Source organism: Bombus flavifrons, chromosome 16 (assembly GCF_040668555.2).
Source record: "Bombus flavifrons isolate JBK064 chromosome 16, iyBomFlav1_principal, whole genome shotgun sequence".
Lineage (NCBI taxonomy): Eukaryota > Metazoa > Arthropoda > Insecta > Hymenoptera > Apidae > Bombus > Bombus flavifrons.
The window spans coordinates 8,975,430-8,994,328 of record NC_138457.1 but is presented as its reverse complement, the minus strand read 5'-3'; the positions used below and the strand labels follow the sequence as shown (position 1 = coordinate 8,994,328).

General features: G+C 37.7%; 1 protein-coding gene across 11 annotated transcripts in view; it reads right to left on the bottom strand.

Annotated features, from left to right (window-relative positions):
• The window catches only part of Ecr (ecdysone receptor), a 189,866-nt gene that overhangs the window by 3,327 nt on the left and 167,640 nt on the right, over positions 1–18,899 (bottom strand). For 8 of the 11 annotated variants that reach the window (XM_069129146.1, XM_069129148.1, XM_069129150.1 and 5 more), the window contains 2 exons: positions 521–939; positions 101–394 (listed from right to left, as the gene is read on the bottom strand). In XM_069129146.1, coding sequence (XP_068985247.1) covers positions 101–394; positions 521–939 — 713 coding nt within the window. The remainder of the gene's footprint in view (positions 1–100; positions 395–520; positions 940–18,899) is intronic. The other 3 variants (XM_069129154.1, XM_069129157.1, XM_069129155.1) reach the window with 2 other exon arrangements.

Sequence of the window (18,899 nt, the reverse complement as noted above, 5' to 3'; positions counted from 1 at the left end):
TCCATCAGCAACTTTTCAGTACTATAACAGTTTACACTTAACGAGACATTTTTTCATCTACTCGGATGTGATTTGCAGCATTTTCACCGTGTCTACTTACAGTGATCCTCTTGAGATCCTCTTCACTGGGTTGTTCGTACTCGTTCTGGAAATACACGAGCCTGTGTATCAGCTCCTCTTGCTCCGGGCTGATCGGTTTCACGTAGCCATAGGGGCTGACCGGCGTTAGAATACCGCTGCTACCAGACGTGGACAACGACTCTGCTTCTGCTGGTTCAATCTTCACTCCCATCTGATCGCTGCGTATCCCACTGCCTGGGGAACCGTTCATCGTTGTACTGTTCGGCTTGTCCTTCTCCTGGAACAAAACGTCCCATTCCTGATTGATCCTGAACTACACAGATATCTCTCTATTAAAATGTGGAATATGAAGTGGCCTATTTTGAAAACGCGTAGAAACGTGGACCCTTTCATCCTTAATGGCTTAATATCGTTTGACGATGAACTGTCAACAGCTTACCTTCTGTGCTTTCTTTTCCTTGCGTTTGACAGCACATTGGTATTCAGGCACGACACACTCAGGCCTCATACCCACTGTCAGACACTTCTTCAGTCTGCATTCCTGACATTTGCGCCGCATGTACATATCGATCTCGCAATTGTTCCCGTATTTACACTGGTACACCGCGTTCTTGGTGATGCTGCGCCGGAAGAAGCCCTTACAGCCCTCGCAGGTCAGTGCGTTGTAGTGATAACCGGAGGCACGGTCACCACAGACCAGGCACAGTTCCTCCTGCTGCCTCGGGGTCGGTCCTTTCTTCTTCCTGGCGTCACAGCCGTCGCTGCCGCCACCTCCACCGCCCCCTCCGCCTCCACCACCTCCGCCACCACTGCTTCCATAACCGTTCAAAGAGCCAGGCTGCGACAGCTCGTCCCTACCTGCAAACAGATATTGCGAACTAGATTAGAAATTGTTCCTCGCTAGAATTTGAGGTTATGATCGAAGAATAATTTGAATAACCAAAGATTGTTATGAAAATGCTGGTTCTCGTTAAGAAATTCCGGTTTCTCATTAGGATTTCAGCTCCAATGTAGGTTGTTGTAAAATTACTGGTTCTTTTACATATCAGTTGAGTAAGAGTTTATTTGGTCATGTGTTACACACTGGTCGTTAATACCCAAAAATATTGGCTACTAGGGGTAATATGATGCCCCTGTTGTCCTAAATTCCATCAGTAACCCGATCTCCTCTGCGTTCCATAAATAGGTGAGTCTCCGAGTAGTTCCCATGAACGTCTTAGATATTCAATTTCTAATTGCTTGCCAACATTCTGATTAATCTTCATTCGCTAACCAGAAATCATTGAAAAATCTAGAAGAATCTTAGAAGAATGAAGTATCTCAAATAAAAACAGATTCTTGGAAAAGTATCATTCTCTTCGTAAACTAAGGAACGTAACAGTGTGTTCGTAAAAAATACTACGAAACATGAAAACCTGTACTCTCAAAATATTATTTTATCCTAACCTCACATGGACCTAACCTTAAAAAAATCTCATTTACCGATCAAAGATTTGCAACGGGCCTAGACTAAGACTCGAACAAGCCGAAAATTCAAGGTTTCTCGATTCGAACAAACTCGATGGAAACTTTTGCGACGAGGTGATTTGATCCGTCGACGACGAGTTCCTCGCGAGGTTTCCGGTGATTACTCGGCGCGTTACGCCGCGGCTGGTGCGCGCGTGTAACGCCCGTGACTCGTTCGGCCGCGAGCGAGCGGGTTCCAGTAACCTACGTGGCGACATCGCCTCTATTACCTCCTTTATCCGTGAAACTTGTCGAATGGAACGCCGCGCGGTAGAAGTCACGGTCGGTGAAAGTACGCGGTGCGCTCTGCACGCACGCGCCTTCCTCTAGCGAGGCGGAATCGAGCGCCGCGTGGCTTTTGCCTCAACGGGAACTCGATTTACAGTGCCACTAATAGAACAAGTATAATAGTAGCACGATAATTATTCCTCGAGACGTAGGATGTACAATTGTTGTTGAATAATTTGGTACCATGACCAAAATTAGATTCTGATCAATATCACGGGTTGTAGCGTATGTTGGAAGTATGCAGTATTCGGAGACCAGACTATTTAATTTTCTATTCATGCTATGGATAATTTTGGTGGAAGTAATTTAATTCTGCTTAAAATACCGCTTCTAATGAATTATTGTGTCTAATAGCGCGACCGAATCGAAGAGGATATTTCATAGAAACAGTCAGAACAGTTCGAGTCACTAGACAACATTTTATTCCTTTTTGTGGTTATCCACAGTGGTCACAATTTTTTATCTATTTCTTGTCTAACACTTCTAAGTCTGTGCGTTAAAAAAAAAAAACACACACACACACACACATGAAAGAGGCTGAAGAATTTACAGGGATTCTATAAAGAATTTAAAATACAAAATCACTAATTATGTAATTAAATTATTATAAAGTAACATGACATTCTAATCTCAGACTAAATATCAGACTCAATGATATATTGAAAAGTAAATATTGAATATTATATCGAACGATCGAAGCTGCATTTTTTTTTCTTCCTGAGCCTCTCTTTAAAGTAACCGAGTTGTTCATCGATCGAGAGACCGAGAAAGGAAATGTCGCTTCGATTTTCTCCTGTTGCGAAAAGCGAACGTGTTCTCTCTCCTTCTTACTGATTCTGCGACGAGAAGCTTGGAGACGGGTTCCTCAGATCACCCGGAAGTACTGATCAGCGTGAAAACATCCGCCTGGAACACTGAGACACTGACCGGGCTAGGTGGTCACTCGGTTATTACCCCTTCTTCATCGTCCTCTCATCTCAACTCGCAATCTTTTCGCTGCCGATATCTTCATTTCTCCTCTTCTTTTCATCTTTTTGCTTTCTTCCAGACTTTCTTTCTCTTCTCATAAATTTCCTGCCTTTCACACGAGTTTCTGCCTTTGGCAAACATTTTCTGACGCTTTTCCGCGAGATACAATATTCTGGTTCGTTAATTCTTAATATCTAAGCGGGCTGTGCTTCAAAGTTTCGTATCTTTCGAAAAAGTTACTAAATCGGGCGGTATTAAGGATACTTTAGATTTGAATTTTTTTAGCAATTTCCTGTAAGATGTGACATTTCGATTCATACATTCTGGAAATTTAACTAGGGTGCTTGAAGGTTTCGTATGTTTCGAAATAAAGTTACTAGATCGTACGTACGCATCAACTAGACTTTCCAGATATTGGATAATATTAAAAATTCCTAGCTTATAATATCTATAGCAATTTTACTATAAATATTCGCTACAAATGAATAACGTTAGTTCCCTTTCGTTTTACACTAGGAATGTACCGTTGCAACGTTTTAATTAGTATGTCTGAATGAGGGAACTGTCATTAATCAAATAAAAAACGTTCATCTGAAAATGTCTAGTTTATCATGAAGTTGGTACAGTTCTTACGGTTTGCAGAACGTCTGAAAAATGATTCGCTGGTAATAAATCGGTGAAACTTGGCGAGAGAAGTTCGCGGCAATCCTCTAGGAACTAGATCCAGAGATCTGGACGCACGGGAGAAACTGCAGGCTAATAAATTACCGGTATGACCTGACACTGGCACAAAACTGATACCAACGTCTGGTTTGTGTACATATTAGCAAGTAGCACATAACGATTCTATGTAGAGCGAGCAGGCTTCTCGTTTCAGTGCCCCAAACAGGTTTCCTCGCTACTTAACACTGGTTCGCTGTTGCTGGTATTCTTGATAGTTTCTTCCTCCACGGTGTTGTCAAAATATAATTCAACGTTGGTTCAATTTAATCGACACTTGTACCAGGATTCAGTGGAAAATGAAAATATCCCTAGATTTTCGAACAATACCCTGCACACTAAATTTGATTTAATATTCGTCTATGAATTAATTAAGAATGGAGTAATTAACATATTTAAGAATCACTCGAGAAGGTCTGGTTGCTAAATTTCTTAGATCTAGATCTTCGTTACGAGCTACCAAAATAGAAGTTATTTTACTCGTAGTAAGTTCTTCGTATGAACTATATCTTTATATCGCTGTTACAGATCCAGTAAAAAATAATGGAGTTATAAAACTTCTATGGATCCAACGAAAATCTACTATTTTTGTAGTCAAAACGCGACAATTAATCTCCTAATAAGAAGGATTCTTTTAAAACTAAGTTTCTTAACCTTAAACCTTAGAATATTCATTAAAAACTGATTTACTTTTTAGGTTAGAATCACTTGGAAAGATCAGTTACCGAATAATAAAACATTAGAACTTGAAATATTTAAAGTACACGAAAAAATATGCGAGAATTTTTATAGCAAGGCAGCTTTCTTGCTGCTGACCTTGACACTGACTTCTTTCTACCAAGCCTGTATATTTATAGAGTGCAAGATGGGGAATTTAGAGACCGAGGAAGAGTCTGGAATTTCTCAGTGTGACTAAACAGTTTGAGAGTTCGTATGGCAATGACTTTTTGGTCGTTTCCTGAATATAAAACAAAACGTCGATCCCTATTTAAAATTCCCTATACCTCCTATATTTCTTACGTTTCTCCTTGGAATTTCGATAAATTCGAAGATTTGTATGAAGTAGTTTGAAACTCGTTTAGAATTTGAATGATGAACAAAATTTGATGAAACTCGCAGTTCGTTTATTTGGTAATACCAAACGTTCTAGATTCCTTCCTGGAATTCCTAAACAGAGTTTCCAAGACCCTGAAGCTCCGACGTGCCACAGCGACTTGATCATACATGCAGTGGCACAGTGAACTCATCCAGAAGTTTATTTCAAACTTGTAACGCGAAATTGCTTTTCGAAATTCTTCGTTTGCCGGACGAAGATTGGCCAGTGTTCGCTATATGAAATTCCCTAGAATCTCAGTAATAACTGGCATTATAGTCTATTCGATATTACGTTTATTATTAAAATTCTAATTTTTATTTATTGCGGCGAAGTTGCTGAGTGGTCGAGAAATTTGAAACGATAAATATAGATAACTAGGATTAATCTCAAATATTTTCCAAAAGTAATTTTTAAGTAACTAAGAAGTTTAAAAGTTTGCAACTATGGAGAAACTTAATCATGATTAAATCACTTTCTACTGCAGGATGCTTATAAAGTATAAAATGTAGTGGAAACTGCACAGTTTACGATGAAGTAGATTTCATAAGCTACAGTATCTACCAGACCGAATACAGTTAACATTGAACGTTCACGTCAGAGCGCAAATGTACCATAGAAATTGCCATCGACCTATCTATTACACAATCTTTGAGGATCTTGACTACAGAAAGCTCTCTTTGCAACGATCAAATTTCGAATCAATCGAAGAAGAAATTTCCAGAAAGATTAGCAACAAGCTTTTCATTACCTTAAAAACTGTTAAACCTGCAAACATTGAGATCAAGAAACCCTAATTACAATCGTCACCAATTTGCCCAGAGTTATCTGGCCAGAATAAATCTGTCGAAAAAAGAGAAAAGAAAGCATAAATCAAGAACAATTCTACCCGGAGGACATAAATTAACGACTAATCTGCCCGCAACTACCTAAAAATCCAGTGTCCATAAATCACATAAAAATCCAAATATAGGCAAACCCAATAAACTACAGGAAACCCGACCGTAACTTACTGCAGAATGTAGGGGACACGAAGCAGAAGTTGCTCGCACAAAGGATAAATTTACCCAGAAATACATAAAAAGTTAATCTTCAAAGGCTTTCGCATACGTCAAACAGAGACAAATGCAGTAAATGGCCAAGAAATCTGAATCGTAGTGGGTTTCTTCGGAATTCGGTGGACGTCAGCTCGATATTACCTACATAGAAACCAAATCTGTCCTAAAATACCTAAAAATTCGATCTCTTCTATATAGCAAACGCAAACAGACAGAGTAAAGGACAGATAAAATCCAAGCGGAGTCGGTTTCCTCTTTGGGGGGGAGGGGGAGGGGGTGCGCGCACAGATAGCATACAAGGTGGCTCTGCTGCTATAAGAAACAGATCTGCCGAAAAATACGTAAAAAGCCAGTGTCCAAATACCATCTAAAACGTTAGACATAGGCAAACACAGTAAATGAACAAGGAAACCCGATCGTAGTCGGTTTCTCGAGAATCTAGGGGACACATAGAGCAAGTGTACTCGGTTCGACATAGCCGCTATACGACGTGGCTTGCCTCCTATACTCTACGCAGCAAGGTTTCCGTGCTGGTTAGTAGCTCTCTCACGGCGGAGCAGTGAGCGGCCTTGACTCTGGCTGGATGCCTGGCTGTATAACCGCGCAGGTACCTCTTTTACACGCGCGCACGTTCCTCTGCACGCGTCCTTCTCGATCCTGCTAGCTTGCCTAACAGACAACGAGTGTTCGCCTCTCTCTTTCTCTCGCGCAGCCAGCTTCCTCTCTTTCCTCTCCTCTGCCCCGCTACCTCGTTCTCTTCTTCGTCAACTCCTCCTTCCTCTTTCCCTCTCGTCTCTCCTTTCGCCTGCTCGCGTCTCAACCGATCCGCGCTGTCGCTCTTGCCAACAGAGGAAAGCTAAAACGGGCCAGTGAGCACTGCTTGTTGCAGCTGAGTCTCGCTTCCTCCCAACCGTCCACGAGGAAAGGAGAACGACGAGACCGTGCTGGGATTGAGTTCCTTCTCGTTCACTGACAGCCCAGAGCACGCCGATTCATTGCGGTTTTTGGCCGTTTCCGATTCACACCGAGCTTCTACGAGGGGCTTTGGCCAGATTAGACGAACCAATTGCGCTCACGGCATTGTTCTTTGGCTTTATGAATTTTCTGGGCTTACATGCCACGGAGACGAGTAAGGAGAACAGGGATTCCTTTATTTGGTAAAAGGGAGGATCTTCGAAGAGAATTTTTCGTTCGTTAGAGTTACCTTCTCTCTTTACTAGAATTTGTAGGGCTTATGCTAGGACAGCGTGGAGGCTGGTAAAAAGTAAAATTCCGAAACTGTCTTTCGCGTGATTTGACAAAGTTTCATTTTCCACGAATCAATCTGAAAGTGCAGAATAATACAGAAGGATAGAGAACAGCATACGCAGGCCTTGTAACTCTAGAAGCGTTAAGTCTCAGACTGGCGATTAATCATCGCTAATTTTCATCGATTAGAATTGTAAACTCATTTGCAAAAAATTGTTCGCAAGGCAAATAAGCTAATTAGGATAACTGTTTCGTAAATTAACTTCTTTTCCCAGTTGTGAGTCGGTGGTGAGCGTTTATGAACAGACTTTTACGTAATATTTCTCTTTCGTTTTTAGCCGTTCTCCTTTTTCTCGCGTTTGTTGTGTAGAACCGATACCAGGTTAGATTAGGTTAGGTTCCTTCGTTCTGCGGCACACAGAAATATGAGAGACGTATAGGAAGATCGAGTACGAAGTGACTACGACGCTAGGACAAGATGGACGACTAGCGGCACATCGCTCTAACGCCGCTGACTATCATTCAGGTCTCTGCGAAATCCGGCCGTAGCACGCGAACACAAAACGCGTCTCTCTCTCTCTCTCCTCGGCTTCTCTTTCATTCCCGTCACATTTCATGGGTACTGCGTTTCTTTTCCACGTTAAAATTCATCGCGCGCACCAGGGGGACGCGACTTCAGCGTCCTAGCGACTTTTATGGCTAATAATATCAGACGAATTATGAAATTTGCGTGTTATGCTACTCTTATTAGATTACGTTTTCTCAGAATACTCCGCGTTCGAATTAATTCTTTCGTCAGCGTTCTATATTTCTATCGAGATGAAAGAATATTTCTTTATTCCGATTTTCACATGTTACCTTTATTTTTGCGTTTGTTGTGCATGTAGAATTAATATTAGGTTTGGATTATGTTACCGAGAATATGATAGATTCGAATTTGTATGTATCTTTCATTTTCGTTTCATTCGAGCATTCGTTTTTATATCTTTTTCCTCTTTACTGCGGTTCCTAAATGTCTTTTATTTTCACGTTCGTTATGAATGTGGAATTAGTATTAGGTTAGTTTAGGTTATGTTAGGTTAGATTTGTTTAAACGAGAATATGGCGTAGACTATAGATAAGTTTCACTTTCCATCTTGTTAAAATTTTAAATGTGCCAAATAAATCAACAAATGTATAAGTTATTAAAAAAAATATCGTCTCGAAAGGGCTAGAAATGGTGGTTTGAGCCACTCCTAACCTGACACGTTGCAAAATCATCAGAAGCAGGAGTGCATGCGGCCTTGCCCTACCCTCGAGTCCCTTTAAATGGCGGCACCCATCTCTGTTTCCATTCTGCATGACATATACACGCGCATGTAACTAATAGATGTCATATCCGGTCACGGTATACGATCTGATAAGATCTGGGAACAAAGGGAAAAGACAAGACCAACACGCGACGACCATCCTCGTAATCCCAAGATAAACATGGGTGCAGTTGCATGGAAAAAATATTCCATTGCTCTCTCTATTGCCATCATAATCATATCTTTCTCTGTTTGTTATATATAGGGCCATTGAGAAAAAGCCATTTAGCAACTTAAACATTGTAAAATAAAGAATAACGAGAATATCTATATATTTACGTGAAATTTCATAATTCTTCCTACAAATTTGATAGATCATGCATTTTTAATAATAAAAATCCGAATAATTTTTGGAAAATCATGAAATGGTAAAAGTAAGCATTATGTTTTGAAATTCTTCTCGATTTGCCATCTTTGTATTCGTTAAATGAATTTATAGATGTGCAGCGTTTGTTTCCGAAGGATTAAACGTTAATCACGTAGCCAGTTGACAAAATTGTAAAATTAACAAACGACGAAGTCGACTAGCTTCGCTTCAGCGCTGTGTAATTGACGATTTTCCTCAAATTTACCAAAAATGTCATCGATCTTAGTTTGGTCTAAAGTTGAAGATAAATTTAGGAGGTTCAGTTTAGGATGTATTGTGCAGAGTCTATTGTTTTGTCTGTGTAGGTTGGAAAAAGTCGAGATGAGAGACCAGAGAGACAACAGGGGAGGGCAGAAAGCGCGCACAGGAAATCCATGAATCACCGACGACGAATTTATTTTCGTTGGAATGATCCTACGCAACCGTGGACGACTTCGAAGGCCTCGAAAACTCATTTCGTATTCCCGGTGGGCCGCTCAGTATGTCGAAACTTCAGCCACAGGACTTTAATCCACTTCGTCTTCCCAGATTCCGTCGAAAATACTCGTTCCACCAACTCTGGTTTCCGCTTTCGAAATTTCATTTATTTTTCACACTAATTTCTCCATACCGCTCGAATTCAATGATATCCTGAGATCATCCTGTCCACAGTCGCTTAATTAGGTTTTCAACCAAAAACAACGCCCCTTTTTCTTCATGAAAATATATACAAAATTAAATTTCGTAGATTAGATAAAAAGTCATTGTATGGCGTTTCTACGCGACGTAATTCTTTGCACAAAATTGAATCAAAAGCGTGGAATGAGTTTTCTTTGTACGAGACGGCGCGCCGTTATGGGCGAAGTCGACTTTAAAGTTTCTGGGCTACGTCGCTGAGCGCCAAGCGCCACGATTTTCAAAATCGATTTTCTCGAAAAGGAAACGCGCTAGCAAAGTATTATCCTATGTTTCCGTTCCAATTTTTCGCCTTCGATTTGTTTCATTCCGATCCATTGCCACCGCGAAAGTAACGCGTAGTTTAATGTAAAAATGAATCGGACCAACTCGAAGCTACTGTAAGAAATCATAACAACTAATCGTTCGTCCCTCGATAAAAATGTCCATTTGACTCTCACCAGGAGAATCAGTAGAGTGAGAAAGCGACCGATATCGATAAAAACGATCGATTTCCCAGCAGCGCTCGTCGACTACCATGGAAGTTAATGGAACGAGATGATTTCCAACGTTTCCATTGCAACCACCGGTCCAGCTGAGCGTGACATTGGCCGCTAGCACCGGATAGGATTTATCCTTGAACCGGAGTAGCCACTGTGACTACTGGTCTCCACTGGCTCAGGCAAGAAACTCGAGGAAGGCTGAATGACATAACAGCGTTTCAAGAAATATCATCCAGATTATCTTTAGAGAGGCTACCGAACGATTAAAATTCATAAATTTTGCAAAATATTTCCCTAATAGCGAGTCAGAAACTTTAAACCTCCGTTTCCAAAAATACGGATATCAGATTCTATCTCTTCCGTGAATTGAGAATTTATAGAAATAAAAATTAATGAAATGTTCCATACCGAGGGTTATGTCGGTATCGAGAAGTCCGTAAAAAGTTGCAGTAACAAAGATCACTAAGTAATTACCACTAAAGAGCTTTTAAAGAAGAAGAACTGTCGCATTAAAATCTAACCTACAATCTCTTCTGGATACGTCGCACGATCATCGTGAATAAAACGACTTGGACATGACTGAAAATGTAAATTAAATGTAAAAATTCTCAACAAACCGGTAACACTATGCCCAGATGGTCCTATGTTACGAACCATCAGTGTCAGTTTGAAAAATTTACGGTTGGAAGGTTTTCATGTCAGTCACGCGTCTTGATTTTTGTTATCACGTTCGCCAAGGACAAAATGGCGGATAATGGAGTTACGCTAGTTCTTTTGCAATGCGCTATCGAAGAATTATTGAATCAAGACTGTTAGCCAGGCTTTACGATCCATTCTGATTTACAGGTTGGATCGTGGGCACTCTGTTACGCGAAAGTCGCCACGCGGACGTACCGGATACGGTACTTTTACCGGAGGGAATACCATCTTCGTGCCAGCGCAGAGAAAACGCGCATACCGTCCACCACGTCAGGGTTTCCCAACCTCAAATCTCCTAGGACATTTGTTCTCTCTTTTTTCAAACTCGTTTCAGATCCAATCAGAAACTTTTCTAGTCTTGTTGAAGCGTAGTTGTATATACTGATCATGCGATGCATTCGGAAGAGACTTTAGGTTAGGTTTGATACTGCGTTACTTAACCTAACAATTTTTGAAGTTTCGAAAGCTCATTAAAACTCATTATACTACAATAAAAATATCTCTCGCGTTATGTATAATATGGAACACTAAACGAAACCAAATTATGAAACTCTAAGAGATTAACTATACTAATGCAAGCTGTTCAATTATGACTCAAGGATACCAATTCCGAGCTAAATTGGAAACAAATAATTTTCAAGCTAAAAAGTCCCTTGATCGTCGATATATCGTATGGATATACGGATAGAACAGTTAGAACACAAGACTAGGGATCCCTAGAAATTTCTAGTTACTACTATTCTAGTTACAAACTATTTCTAGTTACAAACTTACATAACATTATTCATCATACGTTCACTGCGGATCTGATTTTCATTTTCTACCATGTTCTTTTCATTTCTAAACTTTCACACTTTGCGTTTCTGGCCGTAATCTGGATTAAATATGTGTCTGGATCCGTTCGATTTGTCACCGCTCGTACTAGTGACAAAATGTGACCACCGAGTGTCATCATGTCCCAAATCAAACAGAATAGTAACACGACATCGATTCTCGAGTTGAATAAACTACATGACATGTAGTACTACGTCGTTAGCCGTGAAAGTAAGAAATGTGACAAGGAACGTGCGATTAATCACTCTCGCGTCTTGCACTTGCGAAATGTCTATTAGTAACTGGATCTGGTAAGTTGGTTTGGTGCCAATGTGACTCATTTCCAGGTGAAACTGAAATTTTTTCCCCGGCCCGTTCTCACCAATCGGAGATCGTTACGATGAAACAAAAACCGACGTAACGTTTGATCTCTAATCACCTATCGATATTTTTGAACCAATGACTAACATCGAGCGTTTTTAATCGCAGTGGAAATAGACATTAATGTCTACACACGAGCACAGGAAGCAATCACTCAACAACTTAAAAACGAAGATCATTTATATCTTAGTAGAATAATTAACAAATAAAATCTATATTGGTTTAGACAAAATTTTAAGACACTGGTCTGTAAAAGATGACAAAATTTGCATCGATTATTCTGTGTATATGTTACAGGTAAACATATAAATACATATAAATACATTTTTCAACATTCGAATAAAAATAACTAGAAAATTAGGGATTTTAATTTTGGTTCAGTCTAAACTTTGAGGCATCAATTTGCAAAAGGAAGTCGAACGATTTAATTGTCTCAAATATGGCAGTAACCAAAAAATTATAACGGGTGACTATTGTGTTATTAATAAGTAGAAAATAAATTAAATTGATATAAATGTGATGGTTGGAACTGGACATACAGAATAATTTCAATTGCAAAAAGATACATAGAAAACACATGTCTGCTGTTTGAAACAATGTCTGCCGAAGGAAACAATATACAGATCCAATTGACGCAGAATGGTATTCGAGAGATGCAGCGAGAACGTTCTGAATATAGACCGGTATATTTTAACCCTAGCTACTCTAATTACTATCCGCTTGATGGCCAGCCAATTCCAACTTATTTTCACCGTCATTTTGTTGCAAGTATCTTTAACGTCATTTTTCTCCTCCTAACCTCAACTCGTCTACTGTTCCACTTGATGTATCGGATTAATCAAATCCCCTTTCCAACTATCAATCTAACCTTTAACGACTATAATCCTCCTTTATCACCTAGGAGCAGTTGATTTTAAATCACTACATACGTCTCTTCTGTGTTGCTTCAGGGAGGGGGAGGCTACATCGTTGTCACGAGTATCAATTATTTTATTTCATAGTGAAAATAACGAAATTGTTCGTATAGACTTGAAAATTAACAGTACGCCACGGAAATAGCATCCTTAAGAAAATTCCTGTCATGGTATCCTCTATTTAAAATTTGTCCATTCGCGAGAACGAAGACAATGAACGACAATAAATGGTTGGTTTGTGTAACATGATAATTTAAGTCACCTAAAAGTAGCCAACATTCAGCCTCAACATACCCTTATTAATATTCAATTTCGTCAATTCAAGACAATAAGTGACTCGTTTAAGAAACAGTATAATTCCCCAGACGACACTTTCGGAGATATTCAAAGTTCCATCCAACACAATAGAGGCCACTACGCAAACTGTTCCTCGGAACAGATGAATAAACATACAAGTGTCATTTGTAAGCGCGCAATTGTTGCCTGGTATTTTTTATAATATGTACAAAGGTCTGCAGAGACTTGTAGAGCGGTCGTTCAAAGTTGAGAACCACTGCTCCACGAGTTTCTGATATCGTTTCCCGTGTACGTGGCTCGTTACCATTCCACGCACAACTCACCAACACAAAGAAAACCACGCTCTCGTACGATACACCACTTGATGACCACTGACGACCCACTTCTCCTGTCTGGTCGGTCGTTTTGTTGCTCGACGCTTAATCCTAAGTAGTTTTCCCGCATCGAGGAAAAGTTGCCACGGATTCAACCGCCCGACTATCGAGAGAACGTTTCCGTCGTGTGAGCTGCAGCTTTAAAGCGAGTGCAGCGAACGGAAATGCTGGATCCGACTTCAGACGATGAAGATTTTAGCGTCTCTGGTTGGTTTAATGAAGATTGCAAGCATTTTAAGCTTCGTTTTAGCCAGATTCCTCTTACTTTAGCGAGGCGTCTTTAGTGAGTTGGCTGAAGATTTTGAGCACATGAAAGTAGCTTTTGGCTCGATTCTGCTTGCGATTACTTTATGTTTTAAAGATCAAGTTAGGATTAAGACTCTGACGACCAAGATTTCAGTGTCTCTGGTTGGCTAAATGAAGATTTTAAGCACTTCAAAGTAGTTTTTTTCCTCTTACAGGTGTGCCAATTGCTTCTAACGTAAAACAAATTGATTACCATAGTCCTAGCTAGACTGTATAATTGAACGATAAGAAGCATCGATATTCCTAACGAGAAAATCATTTTAAGAATCGAAGAAGTATGACAAGTTGATCTAAAGACTCTCGACAGATTTCCTAAATTCCCAAAACTCAGAACCTCAAACTCTGCTAACCTAAAAAATTCGCCAGACAAAATCTCTTCATCAAACTGCCGATACTACTGGACGATACTAGACGATACTAGACGATAAACCCGAACCGACTTAATTCCCCACGAGCGAATCGTTACAATCGCGTTCAATTTCATAACTTTAAGAATAGAAATATAGAAATGGAATTTTCATAGAAATTTGTCTCATTCGGTGAATACTAAGAATACTTCAAACCCACTGTTATATATTCTGTCTAACGGTCAAAGTTAAACCCTAGTTTGGGTAACGAAAAGTTATAGAAATTCAAATCACAAGTTAACCTATTGCAGCATGCTCGACCTGAACGATCAGTCGAGCGAGATCTACACGTGGACACCTAACCGTAAAGCTCGGTAGATCTCGATTTAGAACAAACTGGCTCACCTTATAAGGAACAACCTGATACATCAGATTATCGTCCGCTAGACGTTGCTTCCACACGATTGAGTCTCCTCTTTCTCGAGTGAGAGTGACCTACTGACCTCTTCCTGCCTCCTTCTCTTTCCCTCTTACTGCCGCCTTCCATCAATTTGGCCCTTTCCCCAACCCTAACCTCTTCATACACCATGAAACAGGGAATGGAAGGTACACGTGGAAAAAAACGGGCCAAGTGATTCGACGGGGAAATACTTCTCAATTGAAACGATCTTCGGGAGGGTTAAAGATTATGCTGATCCCTGCCAAATAGATTTCATATTCACTTGCTTTGATATTGGTAACGATGAATATAGGGACTTTGTACATAGTTCTTTTTAGAGGATTATGGTTTTGAGGTTAAGTCGTGGTACTTTTTCTAGGTGTTAAATTTAATGAAAGGAATTATTTATTATTTGCAATTATCATTTGAAGATTCTTTTAAGTTCCAAGTTTCTAGACGAATTATCCCTGTATGTATAAATGGTGAAGTGGAAAATATCGAACGCAAGGTAAACGAGTTAACTGACCTCAGTTCAATAAATTAATAAAATTAAGTAAATGTGTACGTGTTCTCCCCTCCATTCTTATGGATGAAATCGTTCAGTTTAGAAATCACTTTGGAACGATTTGCAACAAACGGGAAGAAGCGAGACGGAACACGCAAATTAAATTTGATATTGGTAATAATGAATATAGGGACTTTGTACATAGTTCTTTTTAGAGGATTATGGTTTTGAGGTTAAGTCGTGGTACTTTTTCTAGGTGTCAAATTTAATGGAAGATTCTTTTAAGTTCCAAGTTTCTAGACGAATAAATCAGTATCCCTGTATGTATAAATGGTGAAGTGGAAAATACCGAACGCAAGGTAGACGAGTTAACTGACCTCAGCTCAATAAATTAATAAAATTAAGCAAATGTGTACGTGTTCTCCCCTCCATTCTTACGGATGAAATCGCTCAGTTTGGAACTCACTTTCGAACGATTTGCAACAAACGGGCAGAAACGACACGAAAGATGCAAATTAAATCTAAATATTTCCTTTACGACGTCTAGTAATTACACGGTGGAAGAAGAGAAACGAATTTAGCGGGAACGCGACGTCGCGTTACGAGTCTGTGTAATTACGTATCCTCGTGGGGTGCAATTTGCGTGTAATTAACATCATTGAAATGCTCCATTGATACTACTATACCGATTATTATGCGATTTCATCTGAAAAAAATGATCGAGGAACGATGTTTCTCTAAAAACGAGGAAAGGAAGTATCCTATTGTTGCATAAATCACGTGAAAAAAAGGAAAATATATTATCCTACATGGAGAACTAAATTTTATTTAAATGGAAATTTACACGCAAAAAGAAAATATTAATAATTAACACATAAGAAAATTTAACTTACAATTAAGTCGAAATTTATGTGAAAAAGGAAATTGTTGAAAATTTAATTCTCATTTTATATCGAAGTATATGAATGCAGGGCAATAAGTAACCCTCTAGTGATAAAGTTGGTTCATAGTCGAGATATAATGGTTTTAAGTTAGTTGATTTAATTCGTAGTCTGGGTTTCGTGTGATAAGGATCATAAACGGTATTTATCATCGTGACCTGTGACTCCGTGGTAGTAGTGGAGAGTTAATGAAAAGAACATGAAATATACGATGATTTCAACTCAAAATTCAATATAAAACACACGACATTTATAATTAAAAATATTTGTTTATATATATATATCTAATCCTCGAATTGAAACGTCGCAAAACTTCATTGAAAAGATCTCATTTATTAATTTATTTACAGGAAATAATAATAACTCAATCCAATTCGAAAGACACAGGAGTTAAGTTTAAATATGTATTTTTTATTTAAATTTGAGTATAATTAATTTTAGATCATTTGCTCTAATAATTTTTATCATACTAGCGATAAATTTGTTTATTGTAAAGTAATCGAATCATACACGTTGAAATCTTATAAAAAGTCTAAGGTTAGTCGAACAAGGTTTACCAAGAAATGTTCCAACGATATTTCTGAGATATTGTCACGGTTCATTCCCCTCGAGCGTCGCAGACGTGCGAACTAGACGAGCAAACCTTCAGAAATTAATGAGACCCCGACAGAAATCCGCGTGCAAACGTGCAAAAATTTCGCGACCGCATCGTCCTTTCACATTCCGTGTCGCACTTGCGATTCTCGGGAATATTCGTAATTACTTGCAAAGAATTACGTGTAATGCTTGCAAATTACAAAACAGATTCCTCATCCTCTTTACCCTTTTTCCCGCCCCTTTTTGAATTTAAATTTTGAATTAAAATTTGAATTTGAATTTGAATTTTGAATTAAAATTTGAATTTGGATTTGAATTTTGAATTAAAATTTGAATTTGAATTTAAATTATAAATTAAAATTTGAATTTGAATTTTGATTTAAAATTTGAATTTGAATTTAAATTTTGAATAAAAATTTGAATTTGGATTTAAATTTTGAATTAAAATTTGAATTTAAATTTTGAATTGAAATTTGAATTTGAATTTTGAATTAAAATTTGAATTTCAATTTGAATTTGAATTTAAATTTTAAATTAAAATTTGAATTTCAATTTGAATTTTGATTTAAAATTTGAATTTGAATTTAAATTTTGAATTAAAATTTGAATTTGAATTTAAATTTTGAATTAAAATTTGAATTTGAATATAAATTTTGAATTAAAATTTGAATTTGAATTTATATTTTGAATTCAAATTTGAATTTGAATTTTGAATTAAAATTTGAATTTGGATTTAAATTTTGAATTAAAATTTGAATTTGAATTTGAATTTTGATTTAAAATTTGAATTTGAATTTAAGTTTTGAATTAAAATTTGAATTTGAATATAAATTTTGAATTAAAATTTGAATTTGAATTTAAATTTTAAATTAAAATTTGAATTTGAATTTGAATTTTGATTTAAAATTTGAATTTGAATTTGAATTTTGATTTAAAATTTGAATTTGAATTTAAATTTTGAATTAAAATTTGAATTTGAATATAAATTTTGAATTAAAATTTGAATTTGAATTTATATTTTGAATTCAAATTTGAATTTGGATTTAAATTTTGAATTAAAATTTGAATTTGAATATAAATTATAAATTAAAATTTGAATTTAAATTTGAATTTTGATTTAAAATTTGAATTTGAATTTGAATTTTGATTTAAAATTTGAATTTGAATTTGAATTTTGATTTAAAATTTGAATTTGAATTTAAATTTTGAAAATTTGAATTTAAATTTAAATTGAATTTAAATTTTTTGAATTTAAATTAAAATTGAATTGAAATTAAATTAAATATAAAAAAATAACTAGAGATCTACGAGAAAAAAGGAAATTTCGTCCGGCATATTTAAACGACTAATATTTTTCTGAAAAGCGCTTGTCTAAACTATTATGATAGTTAATCTTCCAATTAAAACAGAAAACCAAATTTTCAAATATTCCAACTCCCAAAATACCCAACTTCGAAAACTTGAAAATCCACCCAACCATCCATAACCTAACTCCCTTGGCTTTTAAAAAATGAAATCAAAATTTCCAATAAAATGCCCGATTCCTCGACGAAGTTAAAATAAATAACCAGTGAAACACTGCAATTTCCAAATATTCCGGCTACCAAATTTCCCAGGGGTGGAAAAATGTCAAAATTCACTTTTCCATCTACATAACCTAACTCCCTTAACCTGCAAAAAATGAAACCAAAATTCACAATAAAATTTCCAATTTCCAACGATCACTTAGAACAACCCATGGCTTAAAAGATGACAAATCAGACACGTAAAGAATTAAAAATTCCTGCGTCCTCCTCTATCGAGTTTCCTGTTGAGGGAATGGTGAGATTTTACGAGGCGATCAGGAACGAGTTTCGTGTAGTTTCTTTTCGGTCATGTCCGGCCAGTTTCTACACGTATACGCGCGTCTAACGGTGCCCAATCGCCGAAACCGTGTGGTGTGTTTGTCACAACGGAATATTTACGAATGCTCGTCTATCTAGTACGTTCGTGGGCCTGTGTGCCGCGTGGCGATCGGTATTCATCCGTTCGACTGGAATTCGATGACCCAATTCGAGAGGAACGAACGACCACGTGCACTTCAGCCTCTAACCATTGGTATCTCGATTACAGCGTCGAGGAACGATCCACCACGTGCACTCGATTGCATTCACAGAACGTTTAGGGTGGGAAGGAAGAGTCCTCTAGGGTGGAACACCCGTCTCGATTATCGTCGATTAAGCTAGGAGACAGGGGGCGATCCTCGACACTTCTGCTGATCGATACGCTCAAGATCGTGGAATATAGGTTAACAATTGACCAGAATGGCCTCCATCTTGGTATCCATTTTATGATTTTTGATGGGGATTTCATAGATCTACTGAAGCATTATGGTGTAGTAATATTTTTCAAATTAGTAAATTTCAGTGTTTAAGTTTTTGGTAAATTTCTTCCGAGAATTGAGATATTTG